The sequence below is a fragment of the Schizosaccharomyces cryophilus genome (assembly GCF_000004155.1).
Source record: "Schizosaccharomyces cryophilus OY26 unplaced genomic scaffold supercont4.9, whole genome shotgun sequence".
In the NCBI taxonomy this organism is placed as follows: Eukaryota; Fungi; Ascomycota; class Schizosaccharomycetes; order Schizosaccharomycetales; family Schizosaccharomycetaceae; genus Schizosaccharomyces; species Schizosaccharomyces cryophilus.
In genome coordinates, this window is record NW_013185632.1 from 64,762 (window position 1) to 80,591 (window position 15,830).

General features: G+C 38.9%; 9 protein-coding genes across 9 annotated transcripts in view; 4 read left to right on the forward strand and 5 right to left on the reverse strand.

Annotated features, from left to right (window-relative positions):
• Positions 1-40: 40 nt before the first annotated feature.
• SPOG_04447 (GYF domain-containing protein) lies at positions 41-2,559 on the forward strand. The gene is made up of 2 exons (XM_013170524.1): positions 41-322; positions 383-2,559. The coding sequence occupies exons 1-2, from the start codon at positions 211-213 to the stop codon at positions 1,447-1,449; spliced, it is 1,179 nt and encodes a 392-aa protein (XP_013025978.1). The 5' UTR covers positions 41-210; the 3' UTR covers positions 1,450-2,559.
• On the reverse strand, positions 1,411-3,175 carry SPOG_04446 (AAA family ATPase Rvb2). The gene is made up of 2 exons (XM_013170523.1): positions 3,110-3,175; positions 1,411-3,005 (listed from the first exon to the last, which is right to left on the reverse strand). The coding sequence occupies exons 1-2, from the start codon at positions 3,156-3,158 to the stop codon at positions 1,660-1,662; spliced, it is 1,395 nt and encodes a 464-aa protein (XP_013025977.1). The 5' UTR covers positions 3,159-3,175; the 3' UTR covers positions 1,411-1,659.
• A 272-nt stretch (positions 3,176-3,447) lies between these two features.
• Positions 3,448-5,914, reverse strand: SPOG_04445 (Lid2 complex subunit Jmj3). The gene is made up of 2 exons (XM_013170522.1): positions 5,666-5,914; positions 3,448-5,600 (listed from the first exon to the last, which is right to left on the reverse strand). The coding sequence occupies exons 1-2, from the start codon at positions 5,780-5,782 to the stop codon at positions 3,525-3,527; spliced, it is 2,193 nt and encodes a 730-aa protein (XP_013025976.1). The 5' UTR covers positions 5,783-5,914; the 3' UTR covers positions 3,448-3,524.
• A 335-nt stretch (positions 5,915-6,249) lies between these two features.
• Positions 6,250-7,658, forward strand: SPOG_04444 (ribosomal protein subunit L36). Its single transcript, XM_013170521.1, has one exon. It carries the CDS (start codon positions 6,561-6,563, stop codon positions 6,849-6,851), a length of 291 nt encoding a protein of 96 aa, XP_013025975.1. The 5' UTR covers positions 6,250-6,560; the 3' UTR covers positions 6,852-7,658.
• Positions 6,985-9,601, reverse strand: SPOG_04443 (RNA-binding protein). Its single transcript, XM_013170520.1, has one exon. The coding sequence runs from the start codon at positions 9,421-9,423 to the stop codon at positions 7,105-7,107; it is 2,319 nt and encodes a 772-aa protein (XP_013025974.1). The 5' UTR covers positions 9,424-9,601; the 3' UTR covers positions 6,985-7,104.
• Positions 9,529-10,344, reverse strand: SPOG_04442 (anaphase-promoting complex subunit Apc15). Its single transcript, XM_013170519.1, has 2 exons — positions 10,223-10,344; positions 9,529-10,151 (listed from the first exon to the last, which is right to left on the reverse strand). Exons 1-2 carry the CDS (start codon positions 10,328-10,330, stop codon positions 9,888-9,890), a joined length of 372 nt encoding a protein of 123 aa, XP_013025973.1. The 5' UTR covers positions 10,331-10,344; the 3' UTR covers positions 9,529-9,887.
• Positions 10,345-10,917: 573 nt separating this feature from the next.
• Positions 10,918-11,471, forward strand: SPOG_04441 (60S ribosomal protein L37a). The gene is made up of 2 exons (XM_013170518.1): positions 10,918-11,132; positions 11,246-11,471. The coding sequence occupies exons 1-2, from the start codon at positions 10,976-10,978 to the stop codon at positions 11,371-11,373; spliced, it is 285 nt and encodes a 94-aa protein (XP_013025972.1). The 5' UTR covers positions 10,918-10,975; the 3' UTR covers positions 11,374-11,471.
• SPOG_04440 (UBA/EH/EF hand domain-containing protein Ucp8) lies at positions 11,375-14,187 on the reverse strand. Its single transcript, XM_013170517.1, has 4 exons — positions 13,645-14,187; positions 13,462-13,585; positions 11,522-13,419; positions 11,375-11,430 (listed from the first exon to the last, which is right to left on the reverse strand). Exons 1-4 carry the CDS (start codon positions 13,795-13,797, stop codon positions 11,401-11,403), a joined length of 2,205 nt encoding a protein of 734 aa, XP_013025971.1. The 5' UTR covers positions 13,798-14,187; the 3' UTR covers positions 11,375-11,400.
• Positions 14,188-14,206: 19 nt separating this feature from the next.
• Positions 14,207-15,830, forward strand: part of SPOG_04439 (NatB N-acetyltransferase complex non catalytic subunit Arm1) — a 4,187-nt gene continuing 2,563 nt past the window's right edge. The window contains exons 1-4 of the mRNA XM_013170516.1: positions 14,207-14,284; positions 14,330-14,879; positions 14,934-15,072; positions 15,293-15,411. Coding sequence (XP_013025970.1) covers positions 14,847-14,879; positions 14,934-15,072; positions 15,293-15,411 — 291 coding nt within the window. The 5' untranslated portion in view covers positions 14,207-14,284; positions 14,330-14,846. The remainder of the gene's footprint in view (positions 14,285-14,329; positions 14,880-14,933; positions 15,073-15,292; positions 15,412-15,830) is intronic.

Consider the following 15,830-nt stretch of genomic DNA (forward strand, 5'->3'; position numbering starts at 1 on the left):
AGAGGATGCAAACAGTAAATCTCAATGTCTTCTTCCATAGGACTACTTACACCTGCAATGCAGCCAATTCTAATTGCAACTTGCAACGTAATTCGGTATTTCCCACAGAATGCTAAGACGCGAGAAATGGCTCTGTGTTTGGTGATTCATTCTGAATAGGCATTTTAGGGCTTTTAAATTTCATCCTTCTCGCAGTTCTAAGGTTTTTTGATGAGTCGTACGTACGAAAGGCTAAACGCCCCTAGCGAAAATGAAGACGATGTATATCTGGAGAACGATGTCAGCAACATTGGAAGAAAACGATATAAAACAAAAGAAGAAGGTACGTTTATGAATCTGGTTCTATAAGTCATTGAACAATCATTTTAACGGTAATCAAAAGGATACTATGATTCGGACTCAGAAGAAGAGGTAGCGATGAAGAAGACAAAAAACGATGATGATGCCTCTGACATGTTCTCAGAGTCATCTGGTGATGAAGAAAAGGGAAATGCTGGTAAAAGAACTGAGGAGGAGGACCCTTCGGAACGACTTGCTCAAAAGGGTTTGTCTTCTCGCAATGAACTAGACGACGAGTTTGAAGAGGACGACGCAGAAGCCGAAGAGAAGTTAAGTTATGAGGATATCGAAGGTCAGGAAGAAGCGCCAGATGCACAAGATTCTGGCTCTTCAGAAGAAGAAATGACTTCGGGCAACCCAAAGGTCATACCGTTTAATTTAAAAGAGGATATGGAAGAAGGTGATTTTGATGAAAATGGGAATTTTGTACGGAAATCAAATGACCCTAGCGATCAGTATGATGCTTGGCTAAACGGCGATGTGTGTTCCAAAAGAAGCATTGCCGCTGCAAAGAGAGCGGAACTTACACGAAAACAACAAGCTCATCAAAAGATGCTTTCTGACATAGAGGAATCGAAACGGCTTCCTTTTCAAACTGTTCCAGAGGCGCTATCATTTCTTATTATACGAATGGAACCAGACGAAAATGTCTTGAGTTTTCTACAGAGACAAAGCGTAAGTAATTCTGCAGCATCTCGTTCAAAAAAACATAAAAAACCTTCGGAACATTTTTCACCAGAACGTCGGTCTGCCGATGAATATCGCAAAAGACTGATTGAAATAATAACGGGTTGTATCACGTTCCTAGAAGATAGAACAAAATTTGAAAGCTTGTATTCAGAAACAAAAGAGGCCTTGCAAAGGCTTTTTCAGCGAATCACCCATGAAGCTTGGAGGCCACCGGCTGTTGATATGGAAAAACCTTTGTTTTACTTTAAGTGGGAAGGCGATGAAAAGGTATATGGACCTTATTCTGGCTCTCAAATGCAGGCTTGGGATCATCTAGGATACTTCACAAATGCTAAACAAGCAGCTTTCGTTTCCACGTCCGCAGACGGCAACTGGATGTTTCCGCAAAACGTTTCCTACTTGAGTGAAAACTCAACCTGAAATTTTTATTTTTATTTTTGTTTCATGACTAGTCTTCTATAACACTTCAGCTATGTCCCTACAAAACGCATTTTGTTTTCATGAATTCATTTTGCAACAATGAGTTGATACAGATTCCCTATTCTATTAAATACATTTTTCATCATTCTCCAATCTTCTAAGTATAAAGTATATGAAAGAAAATTCAAAAAAAAAGAAACATTAACGGATTTAGTCTTCTTGCATGGCCGCGACATCTTCAGAAGCAGGGGCAGGCCATTCATTTTCAGCAACATAATTTTTTTCATACTCTTCCAAATACTTAACGCTTCGTTTTTGATCTAAGAAAAGTTCGTAAACACGCTTAATATCTAACTCCTCGATGGTAGCACTTTTGCGCTTGAGAGCAACTTGATTAGATGAGGAGATGAGAAGTAATGCATATCGTAGACTAGCTTCACGTCCAATAGATGCTAAATAATCCAAAGCTTCAGGTGCCATGTCAACGTCTTCCTCTTGGCAACGAATCCGCAAAATTTCCTTTACTTCCTCATGAGAGTAAGGTTGGGTCGAAATAATTAGCATTCTGTCTAGGTAATCGACAGGAATACCATGAGGAGAACGGTAGTTAGTGCCACGGATCCGGGTAATTCCTCGATTTGAGGCCATGATAACAATAGGAGCAAGTTCATCTTCCAAAGCACGGTTAAAAAATGAGAAGCATTCAATATCAAGCATATGAACTTCATCTACAAACAAAACGCCAGGAGAAATTTCGGCTTTTCCTTCTTCTCTCCATTCGCTAACTTTGGTGTTAATTTGTTCACGGACCTCTGGTTTAATCTCACCGGTATCACCAGCGAACAAAGCCAAAAATCCTTGAGTTCGAGAGTTAATGACATCAATATCATGCAGGGAAACAGTATGAACTATTTCCTTTCTCTTTTGGATTTCGCCTTGAGGGCATTGAACAAAACGAGTGTCCGCTCCCATAGCGTCGTAGTCGCGAGCCCTTGTGAATGAACGACCTAATTTAGTGACTTTACCCATAGACTTGTCAATCGTTACAACATCACCAGCCAAAACCTTGTCTTTTGTCAAAGCATCAATCATTTTTGTACCCAAATCATATACCGTTTCCATATCCGTAGTACGGATTGTAAGTTTACCTTGCTTATTTCCACCAGTTATCGAGCGATCAATTTGAATCTCTACGACTTCACCTTCAATTATCTCCGTTTCTTCTTTGATGCGAACGCCAATACTTTTCCGTAGTGCTTGCAGTAAAGCTTCAGTCTTTGACATTTCCAAGGAGTAAACTTCACTGGCAGAAAGAGAGACGAACGGAGTGTCTGAACCAAGAGTCTGAGACATAGCCATTGCGATAGCTGTCTTACCGGTTGATGGTGGTCCAGCCATTAGTATAGAGCGACCTGCAATTTTACCTTCTTGAATCATTCGAAGAATAACACCCGCAGCCCGACGAGCCTTCACCTGACCCACCATTCCATCACTCGATTCTTTGGGCTCCAGATTATCATTTAGGCCAATTCCTTTAATATGAGAATGAGCTCCTACTACAAACGAAAGGACGTTAGCATTCAACCTCTTTACTTGTGCGTTTACTGGTTCAAATTACAACCATATTCATGTTCATCTTTATAATTGACATGTCACTTACATCTCTCCAATTTAGAAGCTTCATTTTGAGGACTAACAGAAATCGACATTGCTACTGTTGTTTTTGGTTTTTTTGCGAACTGCCTGCGTTCAACTAAATTAATAAAAACTATATACCGAGGTTCAACGTGGCCCTGGACATTATTTACGCGTACGCTGTAATCTTTCATTTAATTAAAAGCATTTTATTTTTATAAATAAGTCAGCTGGATTACTTGGATAAATAATAATTTTGGAAAATATAGGAAATGATATAATTGAAAAAATAGGCAGACTACTTTTTTATTTTCAACAAAAAACAAAAATTCTCGAAGAAAACCAAGAGAAAAAGATGAAATTCAAACGAGCGACTTAATTTTTAATATACAGTATAAAGTACAAAAGATCTATAATAGATGTCAGCACCTTAAATTGGATTATTCCAATGAAGGGAAAAGAGAAAAGTCATTGACAGCCTCCAATTCTTCGTTCACACATAATTCATACGTTTCAAGGGAAACAGAAAAGTCTTCTGGTGCTCTTCTTGTTAAATTGGAAACAGCGTCTTGCGTATCCTGTTCTAATCCAGACTGCGAATGAGACCTTCGAAGGTCTTCGAGCCTATCTAATCGATCTTCCAAATCATCAGTGACCTCCAGAAGTTCTGAGCGATTTTCTAATGACACATCTTCAGTGTTTTGCTCTATCTCGTCAGAAACAGGAGTACCTTCATGCATTGCTGGTTCAGACGTAGGAACATTTCCGTCTACAATGCCATCTGGTTTGGAAGGTGAACGTGTCGCCATGTCGGAAGGAACACTCTCGTTGGAAAGTTTCGTACCGTTCACCTTTGATGACTCTGAATTTGTTGATTGGTCTAGGGCAGGTTTCGTTGAAGGAATGAAGCGTATTGGATTTCCAGGGAGTAGCTCGGGTAGGACAAAACGGTCTAAAGAAGGGAGTTCATCAAAATCATTCCAATTCACTGGAAAACCATCATCATAAATAATATTGGGAATTTTTAAAGGTGGATTATAGTAAGACGGACTCCGCCGGCCAGCGGCAGAGGATGAAGTTAAAATACATTCATAAGGAACCTCTATCGTGTCAGAGCTACCACACTCGAGTAAAAGCATGCGCTCACTTGCACGGTCTTCAAGAATACGACCCCAAAAAACATCACCTCGAGCAAATTGAGCAGGTACTGGAAGCCCTAGGATCGGGGGTGGGAATAACGGATGATTAGAAGCATGAAGGTACACTGACTCAAATTGGGAAAACTCAACATTAGAATTGGTCATCTCCTGAGATTTTTTAATAAACTCGGAACGGAACTTAGAATTCCATAAGGTAAATAAAGGCAAGGATGTAGAATTGGTGTCATTGTCAGTAACGGGGGACGGGGACGAAGACGAGGACGAGATGGAATTAATTGCTGTGGAATCAAGTTTTCTATCGTTATGAATAGTTTCACGCACTCCATTCCATTTTGGGGTTTTATTAGACTGTAAATCATCTTGTTTAAAAGGGTTATATAAGGGTAACGAGCCTTTTTCAGTCGTTTCTTGAGGGTCAGCGTGAGAAACGTCTTGACAAGACGCTTTCTTGGGTTTATGTACGTGTGGCCAGTTACTTTTAGAAGAAAAAGCCGACTCCACAATTCCAAGTGACCATATATCTTCATAAGAAGTAAGAGAATCATGAGCATAGAACACAAATCGCCGTAAAGCAGTATCACCAAGACAGAAAGCACTATGGTAAGAGCCAGGATAAGTAATTAGCATTTCATTTGGACGAAGCACAATTGAAGAGATATTAATCCCGCTTTGGGCAAGGGTAGAGGGAGGAAAAAGAATGTTTTGATGCAATAAAAAATCCGCACATCGCCAATGCTCATCAGGTGCAAGTTTTTCTGCAAGTTTCTGAAACGCTGCGGCTTGAGAAGATGGAATCAAATACCACTGAAGAGGCGCACCACCTAAATGAACATGAACGGCATATAATTTTTTTGATTCAATCCGCCAAGGTAACGTTGTTTTCCATTTCCCAGCAAAAGTTCTACCAGAGGTCGGCCATGTATTTTCAGGAACACTCGACCGTAAATGAACTCTACTTTCTAAAGAACGGCGAGAAGGAATGCCAAAAATCATAGGGTCATTATGATGAGAATAACCGTACCATAGATTATCGTGTGTTAAAGATCGCCAATAATAAGCAATAGCCTTAGATATGTTGTTTTCAATCTTTGGTGGCTCTAAAATAGTAGACGGAGATTTGGAATTAGACTGTGTGCTTGTATCTGATACAAGTTCAATTTCAAAGTACTCTCCTTTTCGACGAACGCTTCTTTCAACCCAAACGTCTATTTTTTTATCTGTAGAAATCCCATCGGAAGATTCTTCCCAAGGTTTTGAAACGGATTCTGGTTTTAACACTTTAATCGCTCCATAACGCTCTCCTAGATCGCGAACCTCTTGAAAAAATGCCCCCATATCCGAAAATTCTTCCGCAGTCTATGATTTTTTCTCGTTAGCAAATTAAACGATGCCTTCTTTATAAAAAGTTTTCATATACATACCGGCTTAACGATTGGGATTCCATCAGCGCCCTCGACAACATATTCGAATTTGCACGAAACGCGTTCTCCAGCTTGATCACTTGTCTCGATCGGTTTGCTTTTATCATTCTCTTGCATAACAATCCGAAATTAACCGACTGATCGCAAGTTCTATTTTCCTCTTACATCCACTAAATGGTGGCTTTTGTTGAAATTTCCTTTGCTTACTACCAACTATGTCATGGAACACAGTAAACCACGCAATCGACTTTTCTGAATCATACCAATGTGTTAATGCTATTAACGAGCCTCGCAAAAGCGCATAAGTCAACAAAAGGTATGCAAAAAAGAGAAGAAAGGGAAACGGTTTGTTCCGAAGTTATGAAGAGTTGAGCTCTTATTTGATGAAAGCGTCTTTGCTGTGGTCTATGACAAGAACTTGTTTGTTATCGAACTGCATCGCTCCTGGTGAACAAGCTTCAGTCTTGGCATAACATTCATTGTACATTCTCTTTCATTTTATAAGTTATTAGTAAAGAAATGATTTCTTTAAATAATGATAAACTTCAATTTCTGCGTTGATGGAAGGACTTTGTCTTGCCTGGGATTTCTGCTCAACATCTGCAATCAACTACCATCCTTGGCAGAACTTTGTAAAACACTCGCTTCCTTAATTTTGGCGACGAATCTCAATAACTTGAGCTGTTTTTTTTTTTGCTAATTTCACCTAATTAAAAACTCTTGTTTTACCAGAGGACCTTTTTCTTTTTTCCTCAATAAGTCATCCCAAATTTCATGTTGTAATTTTGCGTAAAGCTGCTACCTACAACACTGATTCGGGTCCTTGGTGAATAATTTCTCAGTTCATTTGTGTTCAAAAAGGTTTTTCGAATATTTCTAATCACCTTTCTTTAAGATGTCCTTCCTTTCCAGGTTTGCTTGGCGCGCTTGGAAGCCACAATTCATTCCTATGCTTGGAGCTATGAGATTCCATTGGAATCGTAATCTACCAATGAACCACGTCCATATGCTATCTTCTTCCCCTTTTGCATCTCTTAATTCTCGACTTCCTCTCATTCCTTCCCAAGGCTTCAAAACAAAGGCTTCAGTTAAAAAACGTTGTTCCAGCTGTTATTTAGTGCGCAGAAAAGGCCGCTTATATATCCTTTGCAAAAAGCATCCCAGACATAAAACTAGACAAGGATAAACTTATTGGGAATCATTTACGTTTGGGTTACCCTCCGTTTCCTACGAAACATATTCGCAAAGCTAAGCCTTAAATCGATAATTTCTTTAACTTTCTTATTTTTTTTTAGGATTTATATTACTTCTGCATACCCTCCATGTTCTTCAGATAGTGATAGTTATTAACTATATTCCTCATTATCATTTTTCGTATCAACTACAACTATAAATAATGATTCTATTCTTTAATTTGCATATAATTTTCTCGTTATAATTTACTCATTAGAATTGAGCTCAGCCGTAAATCTTTCGCCGAGTTTTTCATTCTCCTCTATCACACCCTGATTCTTCTTAATCCGAGCTAAAAGGTAACGAGCTCTTTCTTTCATGCCAGATTCGAAGTTACCAAGGCCCTTCAATAGCTGCAATTCTTCTTCATCAGTCCGAATAGCTGAGTTGCAAAGGCGAATAATGGCATTGCATCTAGCTTGACTCATAGCTGCTCGTAAGATAGAGTCATTTACTAGCTGTTGAAACGCCGTAACATACACGGGCTTACCGGCAAATACCTTGTCAGGTCTGGCATTCACACTTGTGATCGTAATTAATTCATCTTCTTCCAAAGCACGAACTGCATCATCATGACCCTTCAATAAAGGATCAAGCATCAATTTATGATAAGGAATGTGTTCGTGCTGCGACAATAAAGTTATTAAAATCCACGCTTGTTCCGAAGTATATAGCGGTTTCTTATCGTCACCGAAAGATAATGAATTAGATCTTAAGAAACTCTGAAGAATGTCTGAAGTGTTTTGACTAATGATTCCACCAATCGCATCAGACACGCTTGAATTGTTCACCCTCAAGCGTCTAGCAACATAATCTAGGTCACGAAGTCGACCACCAATTTTAGGTAGTTGTTTCTTAAGCTCTTTCTCAAGCCTTTCTGTTCGTATTTCTTTCGGTATTGAATCCAAAACATAACGTTGAGCAAGTAAGGGATCAGCATCGCCTAACAGTAAAGTACGGTTTTCCCACCCGCCAACATACTGCTCTAAAGTTTTAGTACCTCCTACATCTGGTGTCAACATTAGAACATGCACAACTCCCTCTTTGACTAAATTTCCAGCCCATTCAGCAACCATGTGTTGCATCGGGTTGTTTAACTTTCGTAGTTGAAAGTTATCAAGGACAACTACCGGCAATTTATCTGCATGAACCTCTAAGTATTCTGATTCATCAAGAACATTACTATGTTCGGAATCTTTATGTTCGTCTAAAGCCAACTTACGAAGCACGGTTTGCGTAGTGCTGAGGATCTGTCGAACCTGACCTTCTGCTGACGAAACAATTCCTGTTTTTTGGCCGATAAGACCCTGAGCTGCCATATCAATCATAGAAGATAAATTATTCAAGAAACTAAATAACGGAAAATATCCTGTCTGACTTGCCAAGGAACTCACAAACATTCCCTCATTCGCACCGGAAAATAATCTATCGCAATCAAATACTAAAACATGTTTTCGATTTCCAACCGCTCGATCTACGAGGTCACGCTTACCACTTCCTCGAGGACCTTGGACCACGATGAACGAATGCAGTGCCTCGTCTAGCCACTCTTCTAGCTTCTGACAATCCTTTTCTCTTGTAGTCCATATAGGAGTTATTTCTAAATCGGAATCTTGGAAGGGTTTAAAAACGATGTCACGGGTTTTTTTTATCCAACTGAAAAGTTTTATGTTACGAAGTGTTTGTCCATGTACAATATTTGTCTCAACAAAAAATCTCCGCATTGGGTCGAATAAGGAAGCAGTAATGACTGTTATCAAAGCAGCAATTAATGGAATTGCAAATCGCGGGTGAGAAACCAACCAGTCTTTTATGGATAAAAATCGATTGGTGTGTCGGTATCGCATATGAAACTTCGTATCGTTCATTCGGAACCCATGCATACAATTTAAAGCTGAAGTAGCGGCTCTCAACGAGGTAAACTTCAGGATAGCACCCTCTGGAGATACAACTTCCACAGAACGCAATTTTCCGTATTTTCGGAAAATACTGTAAAGCTTTTCCTGTGATAAGCTGGGACCCTCAAAGTTCAGTTCGATTGTTCGAGCAGGAAAGGCGTACAAATCCTGTAACCAAGGTCGTCCATAAACAATATGTGGAGTAGGTCTAGAGAAAGGATGTAAGAGCGATGTGACAGGGCGTTCTTTAAATGCATCACGAATTATAGCATACATTTTTTCGGTATCCTCATCAGTCTCTGCATAACGAACCTTTAAGAAAGCACCTCCATCTTGCCAGCGAAAAATAACGTCTTCTAGATGAAAAGAGGGCGAAGACGGAAATGCACGTTGAATTTGGTTACGTAGATTCTTCTGGAATAAAAATGCAGCATATCGTTGAATATTAAGAAACGTGGGAGTGTTTACTAAGTTATCCAAAAAGATGAGGCTTTCGTTTTTACCTAAAGGGATATGGCCAATGTCATGGGCAATGGAAGAGTGTGCGGCTTTACGAAAAAGAAAAGGTGATACAACTGTCCGAAAGCGATTCCCATTTTTTAAGAAGGAAGAGAAGAGCAATCTCATACTTGAATCTCCAAATGCGTACTAAACATGCCAGTGTATAAACTCTCTAAAAATAAGTAAAGAAATTAAATAAATAATTTCAAAATTAAATATCTCTGAAGAAAACCCGTCAACTTGGAATTTTACAAGATGCAAAGCAAAATCGAGATGATGTATGCCCAAAACATCGTGCCTTTAAGAATGGAGTTTCGCGGTAGATTGCGCTGCATTTCGGTAAATCCAAACCATTCAAGATTTGCAAATAAAAGGATAAAAAAAGAAAAAGAAAAAAGGAAATGAAGCTTAAATATAGGACCTTTGTCTCCGCAGTTGCAACCTTGAAGCGTACGAAAGGGCTCATTTGTCGAAGCATACCAAACCATTGTCAAGCATATTTGTTCGTAGCCGTATCGTTCATAGACATTGTTCTTCATGAACATTTTAGGAAGCATCATATAGACACCAAGAAAGGATTCTGAGTGATTCTATCCTTGGAAATCAAATTCACTCATATCTTCGTAAAATTCAGAGGCATCCCCATTTGTGATGTCTGCATCTAAATCCACATCTTGCGTTTCTTGCTCATTTGGCTGAGGAAAGTCATCGCTCCTCAGCTCTTCCTCGTCAATCTCTGTGTCCATGTTGCCTGTTTCAGCCTCTCGCTCTCCGAGTTCTGCTTGTTCCTGCATTGTTTTATTAATCCCTATAGGCCGTATCCATTGAAAGCCATGTTGCTTAATTGAAAGTTCCTTTTATATCTAGTCAGCGCCAAGCGTCATAAAGAATCGTAACATGTAAACAAACCTACAAACAGACATACCTGGTTTTCAAGCTCCAATTCATCTTTTTCTAGTTCTTTCATGGACATTTCAAAAGGACTATACCACAATTCATGAGCAGTAGAAGCCATTAAAGACATAAACGACATTGTTTACTTTGCTGGCTGCAGTTGTATTTGTGTTCTGAGTATACCATGGCAAGGACATATGTTTGTTGCTCGGGCAACGCCATCAAAGGAGACATGGCATGTAAATAGCGAAATGTAAACAAGAAATGTAAACAGAAGCGACTTTTCCAACGAGTTATATGACTGATCTCAAGGAAAACGTACACATAATTGAATCCAATTCTACATGATCCTGTTTTCGTTGAACACCGTTGAACGAAAAGCTACGCTATATCACTTGGTCAGCAAGGCTTTTACTAGAACAAATGAATAAAAACGTTACTAAGCTTTCTTCATCAATATAACACTTAGCGCAAAACATTATTATTTCTAATTAAAAAATACCAAAGTGTTTAGCCGAGTTTTACTTCTGCAGCGGTTTTTTCTTTTATACACTAATTGTATTTGTTTACTTCTATATCGAATTTGTATAACGATGTTTCCTTGTGAGTTCTTATTATTGTGCTGTTCATGTTTACCGAATTTTCATTTCTCTTGAGTATGCTTCTTTACGAAGTGTACTGCGCAACCCAAAGCTTAACCTAACCTAATACTCGGAAGCAGTCACACTGGAATGTCAAACAAGTGAAACATACATGGCCCAGGATAGAATCTGTCAACAGCACAATGACCAAGCGTACTAAAAAGGTCGGTGTCACTGGCAAGTACGGTGTTCGCTACGGTGCATCTTTGCGTCGTGATGTCCGTAAGATCGAAGTTCAACAACATGCTCGCTATCAATGCCCTTTCTGCGGACGCAACACTGTAAGACGCAGTGCTGCTGGTATGTAAAACTGGTGATGGCTGTAGAATTTGGATTTCTTTTGTTCAGATTTTCTGCCATGGCTTAGATATCTATTCAACATTTAAGGTAGTGAAGACTAACGCAAATTTTAGGCATCTGGAACTGCAACGCCAAGGGCTGTGGTAAGGCTATGGCCGGTGGTGCTTGGACTGTTACTACTCCTGCTGCTACTAGCGCCCGCTCTACCATTCGCAGATTGCGTGAAATGGTTGAAGTTTAAATGCCAAAAGTGTTTTATTGTTTTTATCTATTGTGAGCTAAGTAAAATATTTATCGCCTAGAAGATGGTTAGTAGGTGAAATGAAACATCGTAACGTATATACTTAAGCTTTAGTAGATACAAAAGTAGCTCAAGCTTACAAACATACCTCATTTGCATCGTAATTAACAGCGGTCAAAGCAATAAGGCTTTTATCTTTGGGAAAGCCCATCGATAGTAGCTCTTGTAGTATTTCAGACTTTCTCTCGTCGTGAACTTCATCGCTAGCTGTTTGTTGAGTCCGTCCACTGTGGCTTTCAACAACTTGAGAAGGCGTATGACTCACAGACGACCTCGAGGAACTTTTAGGAAGGGGATGAGAAGTAAAGGATGATTGACCTCTTTCGGTACGAACCTCTTCAGGACGTAAAACTGGAGAATTAATCCCGCTTGTAGCATTCAAGCTTGCTGAATCTGCAAGAACGTCGTCTATTCTTCTTCTTAGATGTTGAAGTTCCTTGATAACCTGTCTCTTATCCATAGTAAGTTCTCCAACTTGAGCACTAAGCTGTTGATTCGCCATTAAGTTTCGAGAAATTGATTGTTGGGTGGCTTCTTTCAGTTGAGATATATCATTCAATTCATTACGAAGACGCTCAACATGACTTTTTTGCTGTTGAACACTAGATTCAATTCTTTCATAGCTTTGCTGAACTGTTTCCAAAGTGAACTTGGAAGAACTGATTTGCTGCTGCAAATTTTCAATTTCTGCAGGGTCAACTGTAGCTTCATCAGGTTTCTCTTTTACAGTTGGTTCTTCCGGCTTAGCCATAGGCATGGATGGTAAATTCATAGACTCTTCACTTTCTTGGTGCGGCATAGACGGAGAAGAGGGTTGATTTTCACGTTGAAGTTCTTGTACCCAATTTGCATGGGGTGGTTGAAAGTTTCCTTTTTCAGAGTCGTTATCCAATACTTCTTTCGTAGGCTCATTTATCAAGCTCTTATCTCCACCGGGAACTAAGTTTTCAATTGTTTGCTCAAGAGTCGGTTGAGGAGCCATGTTTTCCAACTCATTTATTTGATTATTATTTGAGCGAAAAGACTCGGTAGGTTCACGAGTGATGTTGGAAAAGTGTTCTTCTTCATCTGTAGGAACGTTAGTATTTTCAATTGGCTCAGAAGAAATTGGGGGATAATCGGGAAGTTGACTAGAGTCAGAAGCTTTCTCTTTGCTTGAAAGTGCACTCTGTTCCATAGAACTTGATGAGATTATGCTGTCCAGAGGCTGACCCGAAAGTCTTAGTTTTATGATTTGCATAGCGACAACAAATTCATTTTTCATAATAAATCCTTTATCGTCTTTGTCAGCAAGTTCCCAGATTCTGGCTAGTTCATCGGGATCAAGTCGAGATGCCATAAAAAAAGGCACAGCCTCTTCTCCAGTAATAAATCCTTTATTTTCTGAATCAATTTTCTTAAAAAGTACGCAAAAATTTTCACGATCTTCTGGGTGTATAGATTTACTAACAAAATCTAATGAAAGAGATTTAGCTTCTGCGCTGGAAGAAATAGAAGGAATACTTGAAGAATTTCTACCGTGCTTTGTTTCCTGATTCGATGAGAAGACAGCATTACTTTGATTGGAAGGTTCCAGTTTAGTGGAGGAATTGGCATCGCTCTTCGCCGAGTCAATTACATAAGAAGGAAGCGACCGAGGTAAATGAACAAGGTTATACTTTTTGCAAAGCATAATCAGATGCTTAGCAATAATAAATTGCTCGACTCTAAGATAACCAACGTGCCCGGAATCTGCTAGATTCCAAATCTGAGCCAACACACTAGTAGAAAGTCCAGATTCAAGAAAAAGCGGTTTAGCAATAGAACTAGGCATAAGGGTTGGGTCTTCTAAATCTTCAATCTTATCCATTTGATTATAGAACTCTTTTTCAAATTCGGATCGTAGATGCGGGTCCACGGTTTGGCGGAATGGGCTAAGGTCCGTTGTGTCTGAAGTTTGAAGGTTTGATACCTCAGTCCCATCAGCAAATGAAGGAGGAGTTCCAGCTTTTTCGAAGGTTAGCAATTCATTTTAAAATAGCTTCTTACCTTTTGATACGTCCAATTCCTGCAAAGGTACACCCTTTTGAGCCTGCGCTACGTAGCGAAGGCAAGCGTAAGCTTGGGTTCGAGTGAAGTAGCCTTTATCTTCTTCATCGCAAAAGTCCCAGATCTAGAAAAGTATGTTAGTTTAGGGCATCTTATTCTTGGTCATCATTCATCTGTACATACTTTGGCTAATGTTTTTTGTGGAAGGCCAAATTTTAAGAGGAAAGGGCTGACAATTGATCCTGGAAAGCAATTGGGGTCCTCTACTGGTAAAGTCTGAAGCATATCATCAAATGCTTCTTGCTCTGTGAGCGTCAGCTGTATAGGAGGTACCATGATTTAAGTACACAATACGGGAAAAGAAAAAAAAGAAAGATTTTTTTAAAGAAGAATTCGTAATAAGTTGCGAAAAAGTGTATGATATTTAACACGAGGGAAACGTTGGACAACTTTGGTTTGTTTACTAAGATATTCCTTCAAAAGGCTGAAATATAGATCAGCTAAATCGTAATTGTAAGAAGCAATTCTTGAATAATAGAAACCGGGCTACAAAAGACGTAAATTGAAATCAACTATAAGGAATTTCTTTGATTGAAGAGTTTCGGCGCCAAGTCAAAACACAATGTAAAATCTTTCGTGTAATAAGCAAGAAAAAAGAATAAAATCCCAAAACCTTACACTTTTTTTCAATGATTTAAACAACTTCAACTGCGTAGTGGTTAGAACCTATGCATACGTCAAGAATACAAGACTCCGTCAAGTCGTAAGGTATGAGAAGCGAAGATGAGGGATCCTAAAAGAATTTATAAATAAAAGTAAAGAGGTAATAAATTAATACAATGCAAGTGTTCTAAATAGTAAAATAAAGTCGTTCAAGAAGGACTGTAATTAAGACTTCATGAGAAACACTGATACGAAGAAACCAGGACTCTTGTCGTTGGTATGAACAGGTAGCAGAGTCCTTTTTGTCTTCGTTCATCTTGACTTATTTCTTTTTGTGGAATCTTTGAGGTCTTTACATTGCTTTCAAAGCTGGAATGCGAAACTTGTAGGAACAGAAGCTATTCCATGATATTCATCACTTACTAAAGATATAATTATTTTTAGTATAATGATTTATCTTGTATCACCTTTCCAATTGAGAAACGCTATTCGAAGGAAAAGAAGTAGAAATGTGCTGCTTTCCAAAAGTCATGTCCTTTCAAGCTTTTAAATAAAATGAAGGATACAATTCCTCTTACAATAGGTTTAGGAAAGATATGTTGCTGTCTTAATGGACTTTTTATAAATTCGTTGGAATTCCCAACTGGCACTCATTTTCACTACCGCGTCTCTCTCTTTTATAGACCGAGTCTTCAAAGTATTGATTTTATAGCTCAACAATAATGCGTCGTAGTGGAAATAAAGAGTCTACTGTTGTATGTAGACTTCTTGTAGCTAAGGAAGAACTTGTGCATTAACTATTTGACTAGGTTTACTCTGCTCTTTCTTTGGCACAATCAGGACGTGGTTCTGAAGCTATTGCTCTGTTAGAACCATTAAAGACGACTGTTATTAGTAGCCTGAATTTGATTGATATTATACAGGCTGTGTATGAGGATCAAAAACGAGGTTTGTTGAATATTCGAAAAGAGGTACTTCTTGGTATCAATATGCTATGATCTTTTGCAACGAAGACAATTCTGATTCTTAAGATATTTTTTCAGAGATCATGCTAAACTAGCGAAAAGAAAGGACTTGCCTTGTTGTTTTAATTGAAAGCAGAAAACTCGAGAAATACCTCTAGAAGGAAATACCTGAAAGTTATTCTTGCTAACAAAAAGCATTACAGGCGAGGAATCATTTCAATTTTGGGAAAAATTTTTGCAAGCTCACGGTAAAAATGAAAAGCACCTATCAGCTTATTTTAAAGCCGCAGTGAGAACGAAGAGTCTTATTCATCAGAGAAAGGTAGGGTCTCATTTATTTACTTGCTACAAGACACTAATAAATTATTATAAGGCCGCTGTGGAATTACAGAAACTCTTTCCTTCGCGTAAGCACACTCTATGGGTCCTTTCATCTCTGTATTTGTTATGCAAACGCTCAGAAAATGAGATGGAGCAGCGTTTGTTAAAAGCACTTGCCGAAAAAACAGCAAGCATTACTTTCTCCGCACCTTCCGGACACATTGATTCTTGTGAAGAATGTCATCTTTATTTGGACATACTTTCATTGGTCGGGAAAAAAAGCGATGCTGTTGAACTACTCTTGAACGAAGAAACCCAAAAATTTGTAGAAGCTGATGCCGACTTGCTTCTTCGAAAGCTCCAGCTTCTTGCCGACTGCGAAAGCTGGGACACCTTATTCTCCGTTGCTTCCACATATTT